We start from the raw sequence: 26,903 nt of genomic DNA on the forward strand, positions 1-26,903 counted from the left end.
ATTTCACCTAAGTTGTCTAATTTGTTGGCATAAGGTTGTTAATAATATTATTTTATAATTTTCCTTGTGGTTTCTTCTTTGACCCACAGGTATATATAGAAGTATCTTGTTTGCCAAATATTTGGAGATGTACCAAATTTGTTTCCATTGTTGATTTCTAATTTAATTTCCCTTGTGATCAGGTAACTTACTTTGAATTGTGTTTTGAAGAATGTATTTTAAATTCTTTTATAATGTATTAGGAATTATTTTACAGTATAGCATTTGATCTATCCTGGAGAATGTTTATTGAGTGCTTGAAAAAAATGTAGTCTACTTTGAGGTGGAGTATTCTATAAATGTAAATCAGGTTAAGTTAGTGATGGGGCTGTTCAGTTCTCTTATCCTTAACTGATTTTCTGCTTGTTTTATCGAATACTGAGAGTGAGGTATTGATGTCTCCAACTATGAATTCTTGAATTGTATACTTTTAATTTTGTCAGATTTCGCTTCATGAATTTTGTGGCTCTGTTAGGTGCATATCCATTTATAGTGGGATTATGTGGGATATGTTATATGGGATATGCCTTCCTGATGTGTATTGACCTTTTTTGTCATTATGAAATGTCTTTCTTTGCCTTCAGTAATATTTCTTACCAGAAAGTTTATTTTGTTTTATGTTAATATAGCCAATCTAGCTCTCTTATAGTTACTGGTTATATTATGTCTTTTCCTCTCCTTTTACATTCAACTTCCTTGTGTCTTTGAATCTAATGTCTGTTTGTTGTTGGCAGCATATAATTCAGTTGTATGTTTTTATCATCTGAAAATTTCTCCCTTTTGATTTAGTTTAGTCTAGTCACATTTAGTTTTTAATAACTTTGGATCTACATCTTCTATTTGTACTTGTTTTCTATATGTCTCAGGTTTTTTGTTCCTTAGTTCCTCTTTTACTGCCTTCTCTGGTTTTTTACAAATATTCTTTGGTATTTTATCCCTTTGGATATTAAACTTTTTGGACATATTTATAATAGCTTTATACTTCTTATCTGCTAAATTCAACTTATGGGCCCATTAAAAGTCAGTTTCTATTACCTGCTTTTTTCAGACTGTGGGTCATACTTCCCTTTTTTTTGCCTGTCTCACAAGTTTTTTTTGAAAACTAGACATTGTATATAATATAATTTTAGCAACTCTGAATTCTGACTTTTTCCCCTTGAGGTTATTATTATTATTTTTTATTGTCTGGGCTTCATCTGTGAAATATGGAATGTGTCTGGCCTACTGATATCTCTGCTCTTTTTTTAAAAAAAATTGTTTTAATGTTTTAGCATAGTTTCTCTTATGTACTGGCTGTTTGCATCCCCCTGAAATGCATATGTTCAAATCCCAAAGTGATGGTATTAGGGATGGGGCCTTTGGGAGGTGATTAGGCCATGGTGATAGAGCCTTTGAGGATGAAATTAGTTCCCTTATAAAGGAGGCCCCAGAGAGCTCTCGTGCCCCTTCTGCCATGTGAGGACACAGTGAGAAGATGGCCATCTGTGAATCAGGAAGCAGGCTCTCACCAGACACCAGATCTTGTTGTGCCTTGATCTTGGTCTTCCCGGCCTCCGAAAATGTGAGAAGTAAATCATGTTTAAGCCACCCAATCTGTGGTGGTTTTGTTATGACACCCCAAATGGACTAAATTTCCTAGAGTTCACCCCTGCATCTACATAGCTTAGTGGTCAGCCCGTATTTGGGTAGAGGTTTTGCCCGAATACTCAGAAGCATAGAGCTTTTCTACCTTCTGCTGATGGATCTGTGTGTAGGTTGGGGAGCACTGTCAGAGTTCAGCCATTCTCACTTCTGCTTCTACTTTCTGCAGGGCCTTCTCCTATTTCTCCTGCACAGTCAGCCAGGAATGTATGGGCAGCTTACCTTGTCCTTTTTTGGGTCTCTCATTTCCAGGCTGTTTTGCCATTTGCCCCATGTGGTGGGCATAATAATGGCCCTCCAGAGACATTCTCATCCTAGTCCCCAAAGCCTGTGGCTGTGTTAGCTTACATGACAAGGGGAAATTAAAGTTCCAGATGGAATTGAGGTTGCTGATCAGCAGACCTTAAAAGAGGAAAATTATTCTGGATTATCTGGTGGCCTCAGGGTAACCACAGAGGTCCTTAAAAGTGTGAGAGAGAGGCAGAAAGAGTCAGAATGAGAGGGAGATGTGCCTAGGAGAGAATGGTCAGAGAGATGCAATGTTTCTGGCTTGGAAAATGGAGAAAGGGGACCAAGGAATGTGGGCAGCCTCTGGAAAGTAGAAAAAGCAAGGAAATGAGTTCTCCTCTAGAGCTTCTGAAAGGAAAGCAGCCCTGCTGACACCTTGATTCTAGCCCAGTGGGACCCATTTTGGACTTCTGAAGTACAGAACTGTCAGATAATAAATTTGTGGTGTTTTAAGCTGCTGAGTTTGTGGTAATTTGTTATACCCCCGACAGAAAGCAAATACACTCTAATGGGAAAAGGCGCCTCGTGCTGTAGGTTTTTCCATTTGTTTCCTACTGAATTTGCTACTTTTTGGCTCCAAATCAAGTCATTTCCCTCTGGCAAAGCTACTGGCTTTCATTGCCAGCCCTGGTTTGGTCAGACTTCTTGGAGAAGGGGGTTGGGGGTCGGGGTCGGGGTGTGTGTGGCCATAGCCTGTGGCTGGAAGGTTAAAGACTCATGATCTTACCTGAAGTTCTAGTTCCTGTTGAGTATGCCTCTCAATTTGTTGTCTTTAGTCGATATCCAGCACCATGATATGAGTAGTTTTGTAATTTTGTCCAATTTCATACTCTTTTTTCAGGATTACAGTTCACAGATCTCTTTATGCCACCATAGTCAAAAGTTGCTTCACCCCTCTTTCCTGATACTTTTTTTGATGATTTGAATGATCTGGTAAATTAACTATGACATAGGGTGTATTTCTTGTTTGTTGTGATTATTAACCATAGTCTAACATACTCCCTAAAGGTTATTTTATAATCCCATAATTGGAAGATTTATGTGCATTTATCACAAGTTCAAGAATGAATTTATACTTTTTATTCTAATGATTAGATTTAACCAATTTTCATATAAATTATTAATCAACCCAGTAAGTGTGTGCTAAGCATGTTTGAATTAGTACATTTCACACTGTTGGGTCTATTTGTTCATATGTTGATACTTGTGGACCAGATATGGAGTCTCACTAAAGTTGAGAAAAACAATACCCATTATACTAAAAGAATAAAGGTAGTGGGTTAATTGCTGTGCTTGACTCTGGGGTCGGTGCAGGGGAGGCTCAAAAATGAGTTGCAAATAGTTTAATTTGCCTGACTCATACGTGAGCTACTTGCTATTTTCCTTTATAGCCTTGCACTTCTCATTCTTCTCTATGTACCTAGAGGAGTCCTTGACCCATTTTCACATGGCTCATGTCAACCCATTCTTGAAAGTGCAGCTCAAATGCTGTCTCCATAAATTCTTTCCTGACTTCCTGCAGCTGGAAGGCAGCTGTCCTTTTCCAGATTTCCCAAGAATATTACAAGCACTGTCATTCGTCTTCTACCTTGTATCATAGTTTACTGTTGTATGTGTCTTCACCACCACTAGATCGTATTCATGTTGCTCCCAAGGAATTTATACATTTCACTTTTTTTTGTATCTTCCATGAGCACAAGTCTTACTGCATAATTACCATCTGTGTAATTACCTAGATCGCTTACCTAGATCAAATCAAATCTACGCTCAGTTCTTTGCATATCTGGCTATTTTCTTCAACTTCGAACATAAGACCATGCTAAATGAGGCCTTAGTTTGATTTGAACATTAGCATACATATTATCGCTTGTATTAGAAAATAAGATTTAGCTGAAGCTAAATGGTTGTGCCACATAGGAAACGTTAAAAATGTGTGTGCTCAGTATCTAAACATGATTGAATTTTGCAAAAGTTTAATTTCTAATTGTACTCATGAAAGGAATCAAATTATCCTGTTCTGATGTGATCTTTTACCATGAAGATAATTTAAAATATAGGGTGGTGATTTAATAAATAGAATGATGAGTTGAAAAGGCATGTGGTTTGTTACAAAGCACTTTAAATTCTTATCCTTTCAAATAAATAAAATGCAGCTTCCAAAACTTTGAGGGACCTATGGGCTTTTCTTGGTCCATTAGCGACCCCTAGTGTTCTTTAATAAAAATTAATATACCAGAATTTTAAGATATTGTATTAATAAGCATTTGTTCCTTTATTTTTCAAATGCAGTTCAAATTCTGCAGTTTTTACATCTTCTATAATCAGTTGAAAATAGGGATAGTATAGTAAATAATTGGATTTTAGTACTGAACTTTGTTTCCACTTAGTATCTTCTAGTGAGGCTGAGCATACATCTAAAATCAATGCTTCCTGTGTTCTGCGTCTCAGGAATTATGTATCTCTCACCTGGCATCTAGAAGATACATATAATCCTGGGGTTTACATAAGCTTATCTATATTGTTCCCTAGGATACAATTTCTCATGCTTATATATTGAATGCCTTCTATGAGTCGAGCACTGTCCAAACAACTTGACATGTGTTATTTAATGGAACATGACACCCCTGAAATATAGGTATAAACATTACTATTTCTTGTAGGTTGGGCTTCAGAGGAAGCAGACCTAGATGGAGGTTAGTGTGCAACAGGCTTATCGAAGTGCTAAGGGCTCACACCTGTGGATGGAAGGGTGGCCAGAGGCTAGAGTCAAGCTGATGCTCCCAGAAGGAATGCACCTGCTGACCGTGGGGGGCTCCTGTTGCTGTAGTTGACCTTGGGGCCACAACCAAATCATCTCCCTCCTCTACTATCTGTTCTAGGTTCCCCTTCCCCTTGGCTAGCACATCTGGTCTTCAGGGCTTACTTGGTGATGTGACTCAGGCCCTCAACCCTGGAGGCTCAACCCCTGGTTATCATGCCCTTCTTAGGCCAGGGTTGTTACACTTGTCCATTTACTGTCAAAATTGGACAAGGGAACACCAAGCGACCCTTAAGTGCATCGTCTGCACACAAAATGTAGTCCTCCTTGTCCCCATTGTGAATACTACTCCTTTCTTCTGATGTTCACGTTTAATTACCTCTGCTAAGGTGATAACTCTTCTTGCCTGCTGGTCCTTTGACAAAGGAGCCTGGTGTTCAGGCATCCTTTCTCATCTGGCATATGGATCAGAACATTATTCCTAGTTGTGGAATATGCTGCCCCCGAACCGGAAGAAGCCATCCAGGCGTTGTGCTTCCTTCTGTTTCAGGAAGTGCAAGTTCTTTACTTTGGGGGCAATGTCCGGGCATTACCCAAACCACTGAACCCCTGAGAATTTATTGACATGACAAAGTTCCTGAATTGTAAGATTGCCCACCCTCTGGAGCATATATGTATCTTATTAAAGCCTTCAGCATTCCACTTCTTCTTGCTCATCTGGTTCTGTTAACAGGACATCATTGGACCAGGGTGAACCAGGGTGGTTTCTGCAGGTTGCCCAAATGGCTCTGAGGCAGAACTGTAAATGTAAATGTGTACTGTTGTGTGAATGCAAAGTGTTTTCCATCTCTTTTTCCTAATGAGGATAGAGAAGAATATATTTGCCAGGTCAGTTGCTGTGTACTTAAGTAGTATTGACCTGCTCTAGCAAAGGTTTCATATCTGGCAGAGCTGCTAGAATTGGGGCTATTTGGTTGAGCTTGTGGGAGTCCACTGTCATCCTCCACGTTCCTTCTGGTTTTTTGTAGCGGCAGAGTGGTGAATTAAATGGAAGTATAGTAGGGACCATCGGCCCTGCATACTTGGGTTTTTAAGGGTGGCACTGATTTCTGTTATTTCCCTGCATGTGGGATACTGGTTTTATTTATCCTGGCCAGGGTATGGGGGAGCGCAGATTTAGAGCCTTCCATCTGGCTGTTTTATACTGTAGACCAAGGAAGCGATGTGAGTGTTTGCCAACATGTCTATTCCAATTATACATTCAGGGACTGGGGCAGTGTCCTCTGGATGTGTTTGTGGACCCAGTGCCTACATTGTGAGCCAGATCTGGCCCATGTTTTATTTATTATCTCACCCCTATGCATGCCCCCTGTCTAACAGAGGGGCCAGATAACACTTGGAGTCTCTTGCATCTTGTACTTAATAATTTGTGAAATGTTTGGGTTTTCCCCTTTCCCTGTTTTTTTAGACATAATGCTATTGCATGCTTAATAAACTACAGTATAGTGTAAACATACATTTTGTATGCACTGGGAACCAAAAAATTAATGTGATTTGCTTTACTGCAATACTTGCTTTATTGCAGTGGTCTGAACTGAACCTGCAATATCTCTGAGGTGCGCCTGTAACTGGAATTTTGTACCTTTTGACCACCTTCATCCAATTCCTCCACCCCTAACCTCCAGCCTTTGGTAACCACAAATCTGACCTCTTACTATGAGCTTGGGTTTTTAATTTTTTTATATTCCATATATAAGTGAGGTCATATGGCATTTGTCTTTCTCTGTCTTGTTTCATTTAGTATAGTGCCCTTGGGATCCATCCATGTTTTTGGAAATGGGAGGATTTCCTTCTTTTTATGGCTGAATAGTATTCCATTGTGTGTGTGTGTGTGTGTGTGTGTGTGTGTATACATACATATATATACACACACACACCATATTTTCTTTATCCATTCATTGGTCAGGGGACACTTAGGTTGTTTCCATGTTTTGGTTATTATAAATAATGCTGCAATGAACATGGGGGTGCAGATATCTTTTCAGGTCAGTGTTTCTTTTCTTTCCTTTTTTTGGTTTTACACTCAGAAGTGGAATTGCTGGATCTATGGTAGTCCAATTTTTATTTTTTTGAGGAACCTCTTTACTGCTTTCCATAATAGCTGTACCAGTCTACAGTGCCACCAACATCAAGTGTTGCCTTTTCTCCACATCTTCACCAGCATTTGTTGTCTGTTGTCTTTATGGTGATAGCTGTTTTAACATGTGTGAGGTGAGATCTCATAGTGGTTTTGATTTGCATTTCCCTAATGATTAGTGATGTTGAGTGCCCTTTTAGGTACCTGGGCCATTTGAATATCTTCTCTGGAAGAATGTCTATTTAGATCCTTTGCCCATTTTAAAATTGGATTATTTGTCTTTCTGCTACTGAGTTGTATTAGTTCTTTATATATTTTGGATGTTAACTACTTATCAGATATATGATTTACAAATATTTTGTTGCATTTTCTATGTTGCTTTTCCTTTTTTATGATGGCTTTCTTTGCTGTGCAGAAGCTTTTAGTTTGATATAGTCCCAGTTGATTTTTGCTTTTGTTGCCTTTGCTTTACATGTCATATCCAAAACATTGTTGCCAAGACCCATGTTAAGGAGCTTTTTTCTATGTTTTCTTCTAGGAGTTTTATGGTTTCAAGTCTTACATTTATATCTTTAATTCATTTTGAGTTAACCCTAACCCTAACTTTTGTGAGCATTGTAGGATAAGGGTCTAGTTTCATTCTTTTATGAGTGAATACCCAATTTCCCCAGCATCACTTACTGAAGAGATTGTCTTTTTTTCATTAAGTATTCGTGACCCCTTTGTCAAAGATCAGTTAATCATATATGCATGGGTTTATTTCTGGGCTCTTGATTCTGTTCCTTTTGTCTCTGTGTCCGTTTTTATGTGAGTACCATACTGTTTTGATTACCATAGCTGGAAATCAAGTATGATGTGTCCTGTTTTGTTCTTTCTCAGGATTGCTTTGGGGTCTTCAGTGGTTCCAAATAAATTTTTGGATTATTTGTTCTACTTCTGTAAAAAAAAAAAAAGCCATTAGAATCTTGATAGGGATTGCATTAAATCTATAGGTGGTTTTGAGTAGCATGGACATTTTAACAATATTAATTCTTCCAATTCATGAACACAGGATATATTTTCATTTATCTGTGTCCTCTTCAGTTTCTTTCATAATTGTCTTGTGGTTTTCAGTGTAGAGATGTTTCACTTCCTTGGTTTAATTTATTCCTAAGTATTTTATTGTTTTTGATGGTATTGTAAATGGGATTGTTTTCTTTCTTTTGCAGATAATTTATAGTTAGTGTATAGAAACGCTGCTGATTTTTGTGTGTTAATTTTGTATGCTGCAACTTTACTGAATTCACTGAGTAGGTCCTACAGCTTTGGGTGGACTTTTTAGGGTTTTCTATATATAAAATCATGTCATGTGCAAATAGAGACAATTTTACTTCATTCTTTGCGATTCTGATGACTTTTTTCTTTTTCTTGCCTGATTGCTTTGGCTAGGACTTCCAGTACTGTGTTGAATAAGAGTGATGAGAGTAGGCACCCTTGTGATGATGGAGAGTTTTCAGCGTTCTACTGTTGAATGTAATGTTAGCCATTGGCTTCTCATATGGCCTTTATTATGTTGAGGTACATTCCTTCTCTACCTAATTTGTTGAGACATTTTATCCTGAATGAATGTTGAAACCTGTCAAATGCTTTTCTGCATATGTTGAGATGATTATATGATTTTTTTCTTTCATTCTATTAATGTTTGGCAGTTCCCATCTTTTTCCAACACCTATTCGAGGTGAGCCCATGCTTGCTTTGAAGCAATTTCCTTAGATTTCAGACTAGTTGGTTGCCCTGCCATCCTAATTCTCTGGGTTCAAGAAAAGTATAGTTCTGTAGATTACCTGTTTTTTCCCCTTGTTACTAGAGTGGGAGTGACTTTCAGCTTTCTAAATGCTAGGTGGAATCTGGAAGTCCCAATTAATTTTTTAAAATTTATTTATTGATTGATTGATTTTTGGCTGCATTGGGTCTTCGTTGCTGCACGTGGACTTTCTCTAGTTGTGGCAAGCAGGGGCTACTCTTCATTATGGTGCGTAGGCCTCTCATTGTGGTGACTTCTCTTGTTGCGGAGCACAGGCTCTAGACGCATGGGCTTCAGTAGTTGTGGCATGTGGGCTTCAGTAGTTGTGGCTTGCGGGCTCTAGAGCACAGGCTCAGTAGTTGTGGCAAATGGGCTTAGTTGCTACACCACATGTGGGATCTTCCTGGCTCAGGGCTCGAACCCGTGTCCCCTGCATTGGTAGGCGGATTCTTAACCACTGTGCCACCAGGGAAGCCCAGTCCCAATTAACTTATGAAACAGGCTTTTCTTGTGGTAATTTCGAAGACATTGCTAGTTCTTAAGTGTTAGTTGAGTTGAACATGTCTCTGCCTTACATATTTCAGCTACTATTTAGCAGTGTCTTAGGAATTTTTAAGACTTTTTTCTTAGTGAGGTGTTTCTTGAAAAGAAATTCTGTGTATGTGTCTGTGCATGTGTTTCTTTTTTTTAAAATTTTTATTGAAGTATAGTTTCTTTACAATGTTGTGTTAGCTATACATATACATATATCCCCTCTTTTTTGGATTTCCTTCCCATTTAGGTCACCACAGAGTACTGAGTAGAGTTCCCTGTACTATATGGTATGTTCTCATTAGTTATCTATTTTATACCTAGTATCAATAGTGTATATATGTCAGTCCCAATCTCCCAATTCATTCCATCCCCTCCCCTATCCCCTTTGGTATCCGTACGTTTCCTTTCCCCCTTGGTATCCATGTTTGTTCTCTATGTCTGTGTCTCTATTTCTGCTTTGCAAATAAGATCATCTGTACCATTTTTCTAGATTCCACATATATGCTTTAATATACAATATTTGTTTTTCTCTTTCTGACTTACTTCACTCTGTATGACAGACACACGTGCATGTGTATTTCATTTTAGATGTCAAGTGATATTCTGAGACTTATAATGAAAAACTGATGACCTTTGCTCCACGCCTGCCCACTCTGAGTCACACTTTCCTAGAGGCAACCATGTTATTATTTTCAGCTGTTACTTCAGTTTTTTTTTAACTTTCATGTTTCTACATAATATACTTATGTCACTGATTCTTGTTTTTTGTTGTGTTTGTTTTTTTTTTTTAATTTTAGATTTTCTATTGGCTTACTTCTGGAGGATAAGCATTTGTTTCTCCCTGCCTTAATCCCCACTAAAACCATTTCACTTTTCTCATTCTCTTAATCTGCAGCTAGATTTTGGTTAAATAAATACTGAGTGTACATTATTATGACTATGCTAGCTTGAGCCACTTAGGGTCCTGTGTTTTTCTTTTTTTTGTACTGTCTTTGAATATAGTCATATACATCATGAATGACCACTTCTTGGAGATAGCTCTCCTGATTCCCCGTGTCCTCTTGCTCTTGAAGAGACCTTGTGGGCAAGGAGACCTTCTCTGAGCAAGATGCTTGTCCTTATTCTGATTTTTTATAAAATATTATTAAAATGTGTCTACACTTCCTTTTTCAACTTCCCTAGCACCTGATTATTTTGATCCTTTGTAGTCTGGGTCCTGACTGTACCTGTTAACTGAATGTTTTCCTAAAGTTCCTCAGTGGTTTACTATTTTTAAGGTTTCTGTTTTCCATAGCTGCACTCCAACAGAGCTGATCTCTCTGGGAAGAGGCACTACACGGTCTGTTTCTACTGCTGCATCTTTGGCTGCTTTTCTGATTCCTGTCTGTTTGTACTTGTTCATTTTCCTTACCTTTCATTGTAGGTGTTCCTCTGTTTGTTTTTTTTTAAACCATTCTTCTCTTTTCTCTTGAAACTGTCCCCCTAAGAAACCCATCCACTCTTTTTTTTTTTTGCGGTACGCGGGCCTCGCACTGTTGTGGCCTCTCCCGTTGCGGAGCACAGGCTCCGGACGCGCAGGCTCAGCGGCCATGGCTCATGAGCCCAGCCGCTCCGCGGCATGTGGGATCTTCCCGGACCGGGGCACGAACCCGTGTCCCCTGCATCGGCAGGCGGACTCTCAACCACTGCGCCACCAGGGAAGCCCCCATCCACTCTTAAGGCTTCATTATTTCTCCTGGGGGATTATTTGGAAATCTGTATTTTGACCTCATACTTCCTTCCAGGTGTCCAGGTCTTCTGTTTAGCTGCATGTTTTGGCTCCTTACTCGCCACTCAGATATCTGGAATTTCATGTTTCTAAAATGGGACTCCTCTTCCTTCACACAAGCTCCTTATGCAGTATATTTGTATTGGTCATTGAAGTACTTGTCACTTTAAATCCTCCTTTTTACTGTCTCTGCTTGAGAACATATTCATTGCTTTTTACCTGGACTGCTCTGTCTCCCATTGGCTTTTTTTTTTTTTTTTTCTAATCTCTCAATTCCACCATGTCCTGGGATGTCCCAGTCAGTATCCTGATCTCAGCTCTGATTTTTGTCAGCACTTTCTCAGATCTCTTCAGTATTCATTACCTAAGTGTTTTCCCTGACAGGTGGAGGACCTTGTACAATGTAAGGGCTTAAGTATGTTAAGTGAATAGTTAATAAGAATGTGGAGAGTTGGCAGAAAGTTCAGAGGAGAGCCACATATTCAGTTGATGCAAGGAGAACTTGTGAGGGAAAAGTGGTTGGAGCTGGAATTTTGTGTAAAAGCACCAGGGACTTCTCAGGACTAGATTAGAAATTCTAGATCCTGAGGGATGAAGAGGAAGATGACAACTAATCCTTTGGTATGTGTACAAACTGTTAAAGGGGGCAGGATGGTGTTTTTTTTTTTTTTTTTTTTACATATTTTTTAATTTATTTTTGCTGCGTTGGGTCTTCGTTGCTGCGCGCGGGATTTCTCTAGCTGTGTTGAGCAGGGACGTTGCAGTGCGTGGTCTTCTCATTGAGGTGGCTTCTCTTGTGGATCACAGGCCCTAGAGCACGCAGGCTTCAGTAGTTGTGGCTTGCGGGCTCTAGAGCTCAGGCTCAGTAGCTGTGGCACATGGGCTTAGTTTCCCCCGCGGCATGTGGGACCTTCCCAGACCAGGGCTTGAACCCGTGTCCCTGCATTGGCAGGCGGATTCTTAACCACTGTGCCACCAGGGAAGTCCTGGCAGGATGGTCTTTAATTTTGGCATAGAGAAGCACAGTTCGGCTTAAAAACGTTTTTTTCTAAACATAATACTGCAACAGACCTTTGAAGAAAGTTAAAACCTCTTCTACCCACTGAGGTATTAAAAATCAGCGGTGAGCTCTCTGTTTGGGTGTTTCATTCATGTTCCTCGAGTTAGACATCCAGCCACTGGTCTCTTCAGGTGCCTTCTATTTTCTAATTCTGATTTAATGAATAAAAACTTCTTCTGATGATTTCTCCTGCCTGAGCACTTGTATTTTAAATGCTTAACATACAAGTTGCTGGACCCCATCCCGGCATTTCTGATTCAGTGGGTCTGAGATGGGGCTTGAGAACTTGCCTTTCTGCCAATTTCATGGGTGATGCTGATGCTACATACAGGTCTGGGACCACACTCTGAGAATTTTTGCTCTTAATCTTTTTCACAGGGTGGACAGGTGTTTTTTTTGTAACTTGCAGTCTGATAGTTATTCCTCTGGAACCTTTAAGAGGTGTCCCTTCCCTTCAGGACAGTCTGAACCCCTGAGATTGCATATAGCAACTCTGAAAGTCTGCCCTATTTTCCCCCTGTAGCCTGTTGCCACATAATCGAAGCATATTCTCTTTCTTAAAGGTACCTCTCTACCTCTGTGCATACCATTCCCTCTGCCCATTTTCTGTAGTCCAGCGCTTTGAGGATTTATGTCAGTCAGGTTCCACATTAATTCTTATACCTTCCTGAAACTCAAATCAGGACAATTAATTACTAGAACACTGTACAGTTGCAAAGATGGTATAAAACACTAGATGAGGTAGGTTGAGAAATAACATTCCTTAACTCGAATGTGCCATGTGGTGCCAAACTTGAGTATCTCTACTGTCTTTTTATAGGCACTTTATTGAGATCTAGTTACATACTATACAAGTCACCCATGTACAATTCAGTAGTTCAGGTATGTTGACTTGTGCAACTATCAACATAATTTTAGAACATTTGGATCATCCCAGAAAGAAATCTTGTACTCATGAGCTGTCATTCCCTATTACCCCTTCCCCCCAGGCCCTGGCAACACTAATCTACTGTCTGTATAGATTTACCTATTCTAGACATTTCATATAAATGGAAGCATATAATACATGGTTTTCTGTGACTGGCTTCTTTTACTTAACATAATGTTTTCAAGGCTCATCCATGATTATAATATATATCAGTACTTCATTCTTTTTTATTGCCCAATAATATTCCATTGTATGGACATACCACATTTTATTTATCCAACTATCAGTTGATGGACATTTAGGTTGTTTTCACTTTGGGGATATTATGAATAATGCTGCTTTGAACACTCATGTGCAGATTTTGTCGTGGACATATGTTTTCATTTCTCTTTGGTATGTACCTAGGAGTGGAATTGCTGCACCACTTGGCATTGCTCTGTTTAGTATTTTGCAGAGCTGCCAAACTGATTACCAAAGCACCTGCACCGTTTTACATTCCCACGAGCATTGCATGAAGGTTTCAGTTTCTCCACATCCTCATCACACTTGTTATTGTCAGTCTTCTTCATTTTAGGCATCCTGAGGGTTGTGAAATGGTGTCTCATTTGGTTTTGATTGGCATTTCCGTAATGATTAGTGATGTTGAACATCTGTTCATATGCTTATGGCCATTTTTCTTTGGAAAAATGTCTATTGAATCCTTTGCCCATTTACTAAATTTTTTGTATTTGAAAGACAAATTTGTAGAGTAGTTTCAGGTTCACAGCAAGATTGAGGGGAAGATACAGATTTCCCGCGTATGCCCTCCTCCACACATGCATGGTCTCTCCCATTATCAACATGCTCCACCAGAGTGGTTCGTTTTTGTTTTTTTGTTAAAACAAGTGATGAACCTACATTGACACATCATAAGCACCAAAGTCCCATGGTTTACTTTAGCATTCACTCTTGTTGTTGTAGTTCTTTGGGTTTAGACAAATGTTTAATGATATGTGTCTATCATTATAATATCGTATAGAGTATTTTCACTGCCCCTAAAAATCCTTGTGCTCCACCTGTTCATCCTTCCTCCCACACCAAATCCCTGGCAACTACTGATCTTTCGACTTTCTCCATAGTTTGCCTTTTCCAGAATGTCACATAGTTCCATATGTATGTCACATACATTACAGTATGTAGCCTTTTCAGATTCTTTGCCCATTTTTAAATCAGATAGTTTGGTGGTGATGGTGTTTTTGAGTTTTGGGAGTTATTTACATATTCTGGATATAAATCCTAGATCAGATACCCGATTTGCAAATATTTTTTTCCCACTCTGGATTGCCTTTTCACTCTCTTGATAGTGCTTTGTTGTACAGAGGTTTTAATTTTGATGTAGGTCCAATTCTTTCTTTTTTTTTTAACCTATGCTTTTGGTGTCATATTCAAGAAATGACTGCTATGAAGCTTTTCTCTTACGTTTTCTTCTAAGATTTTTGTTTTAGGTTTTTCTATTAGGTCTTTCATCCTAATAGAGTTAATTTTGGTATGTGGTGTAAAGTATACAGGTCCAACTTTATTTGTTTGCATGTGAATGTCCAGTTTCCCAGCACCATTTGTTGAAGAGACTGTCCTTTCCCCTTCAAATGATCTTGGCACTCTTGTTGAAATCATTTGAACAAATATGTGAGAGTTTATTTCTGGGCTCTCTTTTCTATTCCATTGGTCTCTGTGTCTATCTTTATGTCATTATTGCACTGTTTTTGATTAATCTTTGAGGTAAGTTTTGAAATCTGGAAGTGTGAGATCTCCAACTTTGTTCTTCTTTTTCATTACTGTTTTGTCTATTTGGGATCTCTAGAGATTCATTGTGAATTTTATGATAGGATTTTCCTGTTTCTGGAAAAAACATCATTGGGATTTGTTAGGGATTGCATTGAATCTGTAGATTGCTTTGGGTAGTGTTCACATCCAACAATATTAAGTCTTCCCATTCATGATCACTAGATGTCTTCCCACTTATTTATATCTTCTTTAATTTCTTTGAGCTGCTATTTCATAGTTTTAGTGTATAAGTCTTTCACCTCTATGGTTAAGTTTATTCTTAAGCATTTTATTCTTTTTGTTGCCATTGTAAATGGAATTGTTTTTCTTAATTTCCTTTTCTGATTACACTTCTTTATCTTTGACCATTTTTTTCAATTGGGTTGTCTTTTTGTTGAACTGTAAAAGTTCTTTATATATTCTGGATACAATTTCCTTATCAGATATATGATTTATAAATACTTTCTGTCATTCTGTGGGTTTTTCTACTTTCTTTACTAATATGAACTGTTTACATAAACTATGAAAACACTTCTTCCAAAATGTTACCTTTAAAATGATAGGAATGCTAAGATATTTATAAGAAGTTATTACAATATTAGACTTCTTAGCAGTTTTTCTATTTGTAAAATGTGGTAGTACATTTTATAGAATAATATTCAGTGAAAAGTATGTTTATAGACACTATAACATCCTGGAAACTGATGTATTAGGCAAAAGGAGTATAACTTAAGCAATTATGTCATAAATAAAATTATGTTAAAAAAATCTCAAAACTTATGCAAGGGAAAAATGATCAGAAAGAAACCCTCCAAAATGTTTGTAGTGGTCATGGAGTGACTAGGACAATGAGTATTTTGTTTTCTTCCTGTCTGTGTTTAGATATGTATTTAAACATTTTTTTACTATAAAAATTCCTAAAAGAGCTGTTAGCCACTTAGAGTAAATATGAATGATGTAGCTTATGCTCCGTTGTTGAATATGACTTCAGGAGATCATTTGATTCATTATAAAGCATCCCTTTGATAGTGTTGTATCCTGTCAGTCTATATCACTTCAGAAAATAATGTCCTATTTATTATAAACATCATAATTAATTTTTAAAAAATCTAAGTCTGTAGAGGAAATTATTTTTTTTTCACCATTTCTTGAGGAATAATGTTAAATGAATGTATTATCTGCTCTAATTATCTAAGTTAAATTACTAATTTAAATAATGGCTTTGTTAACTCATATTTAGTTTTGACCGCATGAATCAACTTGGTAAAATAACCGGGTACTTTACTTTAAAAATCAATCACAGAGGTTGTCTGTTTAATTGTGGATTGGCAACTGTTTAGGCAGTCCATCAGTCATTACTACAATTAGTTGAATTGTAGTAGTCAATGTAAGTGAATACTAAGGAACCACAATAATGCAGACAGAACTGAAGTGATATAAAGATTCCTACCTAGTCATTCTTTCTATTGTAGAAGAAACTCAGTAGTAATTAGTAATTTGAAAAAGGGCTATAACATAATAAAGTGTGTAATTTCTCTGCTTTTTTAGGAGTTGGTAATGCTTCTTTTAGAATATAATGCTCATACTACTGTTGTTAATGGGAATGGACAGACAGCAAAGGAAGTCACTCATGACAAAGAAATCAGAAACATGCTTGAAGGTAAATATTATGGATCTTAATCTAAACAGCATTTATTTTCATTATAGACACGGTCCAGAATAGAAGTAGAAATGGCTTCTGAGGTGCCAAAATAGATGACACCAAGCCTGTGGTCTAAAGATAATGTAATTTGCAAGTCACTGATTAGACATAAAACTATATGAGAGTTTCCGCAGAGCTTTTAAATTCTTTATATAAGATTATGGCGAGTTTTAAAATCAAATCTCCAACAAAATTAAAAGTAGAAATTAGAGACATGAGGGAGTACGGCTGAAAGGCTGCAGAAGCATGATAATGAAGGAATACAGAGCGCAGGACAGGGAAACTATAAGAGGTGTAGCTACTGGGAGTCATTTGATATTGGGGAAGATAGCTCTGGCCGGCTCCATTACCCTGAGGGCTTCATTGTAGTACAGCAGCCAACAGTAAATTCTTCATGGATCAGCTTCATTGTTAGATGAACTTCAAAGATTCAGTTACATTTAAGAAGACATATTAGGGATTTCTCTAAAAATAGTTTAAAACAAAAATACTTTGATGCTTACATTGGGAAGCGTTCATTTGTTAGGATTATCCCCCAAATATCCAGAATTTTGGCTGTAATTATTTTTTTGGTAGTATTTCTATAGTAGAGAAGAGAAGATTACATTTTTTTTAATTAATTAATTTTTTTGGCTGCGTTGGGTCTTCGTTGCGGCACATGGGCTTCTCTCTAGTTGTGGCATGTGGGCTCTAGAGCGCGTGGGCTTAGTTGCCCCGCAGCATGTGGGATCTTAGTTCCCCAACCAGGGATTGAACCTGTGTCCCCTGCATTGGGAGGCAGATGCTTAACCACTGGACCATCAGGGATGTCCCTGAGAAGAGAAGATTTCTTAATTACTACTTTATGAATAAAGGTATTGAATTAGAGTTGCAGTTTCACACACATCCTTTATTTCTTTCCTTTGCAATTCAGAGAAGGGCAAGATAATTTTGTACTTCAAGGGTGTTGATTTATTTGTTATTAGTATTTTTATCTCTGTACGAAGCAAGGTCTTGCTTTTTATTACTTTCCAGTTGACTTTGAAACCTAAAATCTCCCTTGTTTCTTTAGTTACAAGATACTGTCTGCTTGTCAGACATCTTTAGATCAACGTCTCTACTTGCTCTTGCATTTAAAATGAACCCTCTCATTTTCAATAAACAAATCAACACATAATATCTTCTGTAAGGCTCAGTATTATGTGATTTTGAGGAGATTGATCATATTATATGTCATCCCTGCCCTTTAATAAATTATGATCTAATTGGGAGGATTAGGTACTGTCTTTGATCCTGTTCTATTATTTTATTTGTAATAAGATGAGAACCCAGAACTGACGTTCTCCTGACAGACTGGGATGTTGGGTTCACCTGACAAGTTGACATTTAATGGGGCTAGCTGTAAAGACGTGCTCCAAGTACCCACTCTCACAGCCGCCAAAACCCAACTGTGCTAAGGACAAGGGCTTAGTTGACTTGATGGGCACTTATGATTTATCAGCTACAGTATGGTCCTAGCTGGGGTAATAGAAGTAGAAATAGAGATTTTGCTCTGATGAGATCACCTTAGCCAGGTGTGATATCATTTGTGGATTGTGCATTAAATGGATCAGACTGCAGGGAGTACATCCGCAACCCACCAAGACCACAGGTAGACCAGAAACCCAATTGTAGGGTAATGCATGTAGAGACAGGAAATGTTTCACCCAGAAAGACAGATATCAGTAGACACAACAGAATCATGTTTGAGTATCTTAAGAACTGTTATATTGGAAGAGGGGTATTCTTATTTGAGGCCGACCAGGGCCAGTTGACGATCCACTTGATGGCATGCCAGGGAGTTTATCTTTGGGTCCAGTGTATTATAATAATGGCTTGGGTTGCCTTGAAAGGTGTAGTGAGTTTCCCATGATTAGAAGTGTTTGGAAGAGGGTAGATTTCTACTTGTCAGGCACTAGAGAGAACTAGTGTACCTTCTTCTACATATCGTTTGACTTTTTTTTATTTTGAGAAATATCCAACCTATGGGAAAGTTTCAAGAATTGTACAACAAACACTTGTATATCTGCACTTAGTCACCAGTCATTAACATTTTGCCACATCTGGTTTACCTTTTTATATATTATTTAATGTTATTTATTTACTTTTAATTTTTTTTGTGGTGCTATTAGGGAATAATTTGCAGACATAATGATACTTTAGCCCTAAGTACTTCAGTATGTATCTCCTAAGAACAAGGATATTTCCTTATATAATCACAATATAGTGATCAGTTTCATGAGATTTAACATCACTACCATAAGATCACTGCTGTAGAATGCCCCTCAGTTTGGGCTTTTCTTGTCTCATATAATTAGATTCAGGATATTCATTTTGCCATAGGTTGTATTTGGCATAGGATAAGGTTTTATGCTTTATACCAGTGCATATTAGGAGGTACATGTTGTCATTCTGTTCCATTACTGGTGAAATTATCTCTGATCACTACGTGGTCCACTGTTAAGCTACCTTCCCCCTTTTGTAATTAATAAATAATCCTTGGGGAGAAAAACTGAGACCATGTAAATATCCTGAAATCAGGATAAAATCACTTTAAATCAGTGATTTTTAGCATTCGTTGATAATTCTTGCCTGAATCTCACTCTTTACTATAGAGATTGCAAAAGGGTGATTTTTCTGTTGTTAATGAAGTACATTTGGTAGGTTCTCGCCTGCATTGAAGTGTACTGCTATTTAACCTACGCTGGGCATGTATGTAAGTGTCTTATCAGGATGGAGTTAGGCTCATGATCTCTGTGATCCCTACTAACTCTGGATCTGATTGACAAGAAAGACAGTTAGTTTATAGTCATCTCAAATTTAAAATTTATAGGACAGGGACTTCCCTGGTGGTCCAGTGGGTAAAACTCTGCACTCTCAATGCAGGGGGCCCAGATTTGATCCCACGTCAGGGAACTAGATCCCACATGTGTGCTGCAACGAAGAGTTCGCATGCCTCAACGAAGATCCTGAGTGCCGCAACTAAGACCCAGGGCAGCCAAAATAAATAGATAGATAGATAGATAGATGGATGCAGCCAAAATAAATAAATAAATAGATAAATAAATATTTAAAAAATGAAAATAAAAGTTGTAAGACAAATTATTTTGGGGATGGAGTATTTGCTTTAAAAAAACATTTATTAAGGTATAAAATCTATGGATAAAAGTACACATTATTAATGCACAGCTTGCGGTTTTCACAAGGGAAACACATCCATGTAAACAGCACCCATGTCAAGGAACAGAACATTATGGGTACTCTAGAAGCCTTGAGTCCGCAAATTGGAATATTTGTTTTTATAGGCTGGATCAGCAGTCGTCTTTCAGTGTCCAGAAGGAACACAGGACAGGAACACAAGCAGGGTTTTCAACTCCAAATCCAGTTTTCCTTCATTGATGAGCCTAGACAATCTAGAGAGAAACATTTACCACCCTTCCTTAAAGTCTAGAAACAAACATTATTAAACATTGTTTGATATTCAGTGAATATTTATGGCTAGATATGCATTGTGCCAGATATTGTCATAAATGTCTAGGATACACAGAAGAGTAAGAACAGGCACCTGACTTCGAGAATGACTGCAGGGATAAATTACAGCTCCAGGTAATGCATGCAGTAGTACAGGTGTGTAGGGAAGGGTGGGACGTGACTGTTTCTCCAAAGCTCACAGTCCAGTGGCCTTAGAGGAAAGACTGAAGAGCATGAATCCCAGCAAAAGCAAGCAGTGTTGGGAGCATGTGTGGAGGCGTGGCAGCCTTCCTCCAAAGTGGAGAGGGAGGGAGTGGGTGTGGAAATAAAAATGTGAGAAAAGAAGATGATGGTATATTAGTAATGTTAGTCCGTTCTTAAGACAAAGTTAAACTGGTTATCCAGCTATTCCTGTATTCAGGCTATGTGTTCCTGTAGTTTGAAATGCAAGGGCATGCGTAGTGTCTCGAACAACTGTTAGCGCATAGTCATTACTAACTATTAATAAATGTTCATTATTTCTCGGGGAGACCTAGGAAACCTTTTATAGTTCCTCCCTTGCAGCCTTTGCACAGGACACTGTACACATATTTTAAGGGGGATTATTATTAAGCCTTCCTATGAAATTGTTTCTTTTTTGTAAGCCAAAACAGAACTCAAACATAGCAGAAATGAGACCTTATTACATACTCTCGTCCCTTAAATCAGACTGCTCTCATTCCCTGCAAGTACGAGCAGCACAGAGTCATGGTAAAAGCATGAACTCTGGAACCCACCTGCCGAAGGTCAAGTCCTAGCTCCTCCACATCCCGGCTGTGTGGCTTAGGTTAAGTTCCTTAACCTCTTGCTGCCTCAGTTTCTTCATCTATAAAATTGTGAAAATAGTAACGCTTCAAAGAGTAGTTACGAGGATTTAATGCGTTAATATTGTTTTAAGTGTTTTTGAAAGGTATTTGGCACATAGTAAGTGCTAGAGTGTTTGTTAAAGGAAATAAAATATTCATTATGTAGAAGTATGTAAGTATATATGAACCTAAATATATTTATATGGTGTGTATGTCTTCCTACCAATGCTATTTCTTACTATTTTTGCATTCTAAGGTTCTGGAAGGTATGAGCACCTCTCCCCACTTATCTACCTTTCCAAGGCACATATGTAATAGTATTTCAGCATGCAAAAGTAATTCATAATTACTTGTGTTGGGTGTTGTCGTGAGTAATGTACTTAAGGACCTCTGAATTGAAACAATTCATCTGAACCTGAGGGAAGTTGAACTCTGTAGTCTGAAATAAAGGCAGTGAGAATAACAGTAAAGTCTAACAGCATTTGAATTACAGTTCAAACACTGTGACTTTTCTTACCATGATTACTTTATTCTCTTATACATCTTTGTGATAAATTTGCTAATAGGATCCAGACTAGAAGTAGAATAATATGTACTTTTCCTTTCGCAGCTGTAGAAAGGACTCAACAAAGAAGCTTGAAGAATTACTTTTAGCAGCAGCAAGAGAAGGCAGAACAGCGGAACTCACAGCTCTGGTAAAAACAAAAACAAATGTATTCTTTACTCTGCAGGGAATTTTTTTTTCTTCCAGAAAGGTGTGAAGTTTATTAAGATACTAAGAAAAAAAGATGAACAGTAAATAGCTACTGAATTTGGGATAGTTCCTTATTTACAAGTTTTACTGCAGGAGGCCCATTTAAATCAGCATTTCACATAATCAAAGGACTACAGTTTTTCCCTGGAAATATAGGTATTTCACTCTCCAGGTAAAAGATTATTGAAAACATTAAGCGACCGCCCCAGTTAGAAACAGATAAGCGAATACCTTCAAGATATATAAAAAAGGGTAACTGCTGGGCTTCCCTGGTGGCGCAGTGGTTGAGAGTCCGCCTGCTGATGCAGGGGACACGGGTTCGTGCCCCGGTCCGGGAAGATCCCACATGCCGCGGAGCGGCTGGGCCCGTGAGCCATGGCCGCTGAGCCTGCGCTCCGCAACGGGAGAGGCCACAGCAGTGAGGGGCCCGCGTACTGCAAAGACAAAAAAACAAACAAACAAAAGGGTAACTGCTACTTAAACATGAATTTTCACAAATTATTCTTGTGCCTAATTCAGACAATTTGCTTAGAAAAGCTGAGGCAGTTTTTTACTTAACGTTGAGTTCATAACGTAGTCAAATTGTGGGACTAGAATACTCGAGATCATAATAATAGAACAGAAGTCTTTAAATATCTGAAAGCACAGCATGGTAATAGTTTAAGCAGGATATATTTTAAATGATTACGTTTTTCTCTGAATTTCTGATTTACTACTCCACTTCTACTTGAAAACCTAATGGTTAAGAATTTAGTTTTTCATGGTAAACATTTAATATAAGGATAGTTTTTTTTCTTCATGATTAATCCAATTTAAAATTGGCATAGGGCTTCCCTGGTGGCGCAGTGGTGGAGAGTCTGCCTGCCGATGCAGGGGACACGGGTTCGTGCCCCGGTCCGGGGGGGTCCCACATGCCGCGGAGCGGCTGGGCCCGTGAGCCATGGCCGCTGAGCCTGCGCGTCCGGAGCCTGTGCTCCGCAACGGGAGAGGCCACAGCAGTGAGAGGCCCGCGTATCGCAAAAAAATAAAATAAAATAAAATTGGCATATAATATATAAGATCCTATAAAGGAATATTTTCTCTAATTTTGATGAGCAATTATTTCTGAAAGGTATGCTATAGTTCTAAAAAATAACATACAAACAAGGGACAATATTTTTGAAATATTTATATCATGTTAGAACAGACTGAAAACTTACCCATTTCTTTTTCTTCTTAGGAGACCTACTTTCCAGTTTCCATTTCCTGAAAATAGTCTCATTAAACACAAAACTCTTGAATGTGGTCTAAATTCAAGACTGAAGCACGGCCATTTGCCTTAAAGTTACTTCAGCTCGTTTGAAAAGGCCTCTCTGGTTTCCAAGTATAGTGCCTAAAACATATTTTAAACTTTGTGAAATGGAGACTCCTTTAAAAAGAACTTTTTAAAGGAGTCAGCTGGGAACAACAAATTCAGTAGACCTTTAACATTTACATGTTTAACATTTATGGTTTTTTTTTTTTTGCAATATGCGGGCCTCTCACTGTTGTGTCCTCTCCCGTTGCGGACCACAGGCTCTGGGCGCGCAGGCTCGGTGGCCGTGGCTCACGGACCCAGCTGCTCCGCGGCACGTGGGATCCTCCCGGACTGGGGCATGAACCCGTGTCCCCTGCATCAGCAGGCGGACTCTCAACCACTGCGCCACCTGGGAAGCCCACATTTATGGTTTTAATGCTTCTCAATGACTGTGGGAGACCAATTTGTAATTTTGCTGTCACAAGTGTGAATTGCAAGACTGGTAGGGGCGAAAGAATCTTAGTGGGATCCCAGTGTCCAGGGGTGAGTGGGGTGGCCCTGGTATAGTGTGTGGTGTGTGTTGTCAGAGGAGCGTGGGGCCTGAGATTCCGTGGCAGCTTGAGGACAGCATGGGGAGTGACGTGGGTTGGCTGATTTTGTGAGCAGGAAGCCACTGACAGCTGAGATGCTGAGGAGCCCCACTGCTCATCAGGCTCTGGGGCGTGAGGGTCCGCCTGAATTTTCAGTTATACTGTACCATCATGGGTTTCATGGAGGAAAGTCTGTCTTTGGTATGTAATCTGCATTGTATTTCTTCAATTGTCAGCTCAACAGGCCGAATCCTCCTGCTGTTAACTGTTCGGATCAGTTAGGAAATACACCCTTGCATTGTGCCGCCTATCGGGCTCATAAACATTGTGCCTTAAAGCTTCTAAAAAGTGGAGCGGACCCTAATCTGAAGAACAAAAATGGTAAGCATGTTGGTGAAAGCCACTGTTGGTCATTTTGAAGCTGTAAAGAAATGAAGTGTTTTGTTTTAGCGCCCAGCCTTTGTTAAACTGTGTGGTCCCTGTTTAATTTTGAAGTCAAGGCATTTACATGAAAGAAGACATTTATTAATTTACTTCTCAGTTAAGACCTAGATGTTTAATAATGCCTATTTCATATGAGGCACTAATGATGCCTAAGATCTGATTTCCACCCTCAAGGGAAAGAAAGTACAGTTGACTCTTGTTATTTGTGGTAGTTATGTTCTGTAACATTGCTGTGACCTCTGAATTAGTGGATACTGAACCATTGCTTATAAGGGAAATACAGAGTTAAGTTCCTGTGAGCCTCTGGTCACAGCATTTTCATCCACTGATCAACACGTAGCCTTGTTTTATGCGTGCTTCTGTTCAAAAACACCTTATTCAGTGTATGTTATTGACTTATTAACACTGAGCTCACTGCCAAGAGCACTATGACTCATGCCTGGACTAAGCTCGTGTAACACATACTCTGTTCAGAAGGCACATCACAGGCTTCTTGCACTCAGGAGCACTAGACAGCACTTCAGCCCTGTGCTTGGGGGCCAGTTTCAACAGTGAAATCACCAGAAACAAAACGCGAAAAATGTGGCACTAGGTAGACTGTGACGAGGACGCTTGTTCGCAGTACGAGAGCTGAGACAAGAAGGCAGAGCACCAGCTTTTCCACTTCAGGGAATGTGTGCATCAGAAGACTCAAGTTTTTCACCGATCTGGTTGTGTCTGTGAATGGCCAAAAAATGGCGACGAGTATTGACTTTGAGATTAAAGTACATTTTAACAATTGGCGAGTTTGCAGATGTGGAATTCACAAATAATGAGGATAGACTGTACATGCACGAAGCATCAAAGACAGAACTGGATGACCATAAGAGGAGCTGTAAAAGGTGAATTGGGTAATCAGTGGAGGAACAGCTCATTAGGGCTTTTCTGCATCCCTTTTTAGGATGCTTCCCTCTGCCGACCATCGGCCTGGATTAGGACTTGTCTGTGGTCCCATAGGACCCTGTGTTGACCTCTTCATAGCTTCAGTTGTTCTCCGTGGCAGTTGTTGACTTATGTAGCTGTCTCCCGTGAGACTGAGCGCCTAAGGGGTGGGCTAACATTTTACTGTCTAGTTTACCCAGCACCTAGAGTAATGTGTAGCATTTGATGCCTTCTACAAGTTGCATGTTTGTTGAAGGTTTGGGGCGATTAGAAATAGCTTCCTGAGGGAATACAAATTTTATACAGACCCTGGAGTCCTAGTAAGATTAAAAAAATAATTCATCTCTAAATACTTCAGTTTGTATCTCTAACAAAAGGCCCCCCAATATTTTTTTTCCTTTTAAATAAAACAATACTATTATTATCTAGTAAGATATTGGTAAGCTGAATTTTGGGAAAGGGTGTTGTAGGCAGAGGGAAGATTATGAGCAAAGGTAGTAAAGTGAAAAATGTAAGTCAGGTTGAGGTGACATCTCCAGTTTGACACATCCAAGGGTATGAAGGGGAACAATACTGGGGAATCCTGTAACTGCAGATTAGCTTCTGTCGTGGCGAGCCTCAAAATGCCAGACTGTTTTGCCCCTTAATTTCAAGGTCAAGGAGACTCTGAGGAGTGGAGGGATGAGGTGCTTTAAAAAGATTAATATGGTTACAATATCTAGGATGGGTTGTGACAGGCCCAAGACTGTAGGGAGGGATCAGTAGGGCCACTGAAATGGTCTTAGGTGAGAGGTAATTAGGACCTGAACTTTAGTAACATCAATGGGTGTAGAAAGGAGAAAGAAAATTTACTATAGAATCTCACGCTTCTTCCTCTCTTCTTTTGACTTGGCCCTTACGCCCTAGACTGGCACTGTTCTGTAGAGATACAATGAGACCCACATATTAAAAGTAAAAAGAAACAGGAAATTAATTTTCATATTGTATTTTATTTAAAGCAGTATATCCAAAATACCATGTCAACATGTAACTGGTGAAAAAAAAATTATCAATGACGTTATACATTCCTTTTTTGGTACCAAGTCTTTGAAATCTGGTGTGTGTTTTACACTTCACAGCACATCTCAGCTTGAACTAGATGCATTTCAAGTACTGAATGGCCACATGTGGTTAATGTCCACCACATTGGACATTGCAGCTCTAGACGTACTGAGCTGTTTGAGGCTCTGTAGTTAACCGTGCTGTCCTCACTCTGCTTATGCTCTCTCTGCCAGGAATACCCTTTTCCTTCTTGTCCATGTGGTAAACTCTAGTCTCACCTTAAGAATTAGCTCAAACTCGGCTTCCCCAGAGAGGCTTTTCCTGTATCCCTGAGGTAGACATAGGTTCTTCCAGGAATAAGTTAGAAGAGAAATTGGAGGATGCAGAAGGGGAAGCACTCAGGAGACATGAGGGAAATGCCAGTTCCATGGAAGCCAAAGGAAGAGAGTAAATGCAGAGCTAAAGGGGTAGGATGTTATTGGTGTTGCGAGCATCCTAGACTGAAGAAGATAAACACTGAGAAAAGGCTGTGGAATTCAGTGACACAGTGCCCAGTGGTCCTTTCTGAAAGAGCAGTTTTCACTGGGTAGTTGAGTGAAGGCTAGGTTAGGGGTAATGACTGAGTAGGAAATGAGGAGGCTGAGGCAGCATTACTTACCTCCTTCTTTGCAATATGTAAGAACAGAGGATAGCTCCATGGCCAAGTGGAAGATTTTTTAGGCACGGGGAATTTAAGTATGTTTGAAGTTACGGAGGACCAAGGCAGTAGAAAAAGAGCTTGATTTCATTGTGACAGAAATGTAATTTTTAAAAAGGTAATGTTTTGGGGAATAGCAAAAAAAGTAGGAACATATTTGAGAAATGAGTTTTAGTTTTTTTAATGGAGGCAATTATAAAACACAGCTGAAGGATGTAAAAGAAGACCTAAAAAATGGAGAACCCTCCATGTTTTTGGTGGAGAAAGACCTCAACATTGAAAAGCTAACAGTTCTCCTCAAATTAATTTATAATTCGAAGCAGTCCCAGCCAGAATCCTCAAAAGGTTTTCATAGAACTTGACTAGCTGATTCTAAATTTATACAGAAAAGTCGAGGGCAGAGAA

The 26,903-nt window shown here is 38.9% G+C and overlaps 1 protein-coding gene across 1 annotated transcript in view; it reads left to right on the forward strand.

Annotated features, from left to right (window-relative positions):
- Window positions 1–26,903, forward strand: part of OSBPL1A (oxysterol binding protein like 1A) — a 212,292-nt gene that overhangs the window by 22,468 nt on the left and 162,921 nt on the right. Inside the window, 4 exon segments of the mRNA XM_032603377.1 lie at window positions 16,288–16,399; window positions 21,386–21,403; window positions 21,406–21,470; window positions 23,632–23,776. Coding sequence (XP_032459268.1) covers window positions 16,288–16,399; window positions 21,386–21,403; window positions 21,406–21,470; window positions 23,632–23,776 — 340 coding nt within the window.

The sequence above is a fragment of the Phocoena sinus genome, chromosome 14 (genome assembly GCF_008692025.1).
Source record: "Phocoena sinus isolate mPhoSin1 chromosome 14, mPhoSin1.pri, whole genome shotgun sequence".
In the NCBI taxonomy this organism is placed as follows: Eukaryota; Metazoa; Chordata; class Mammalia; order Artiodactyla; family Phocoenidae; genus Phocoena; species Phocoena sinus.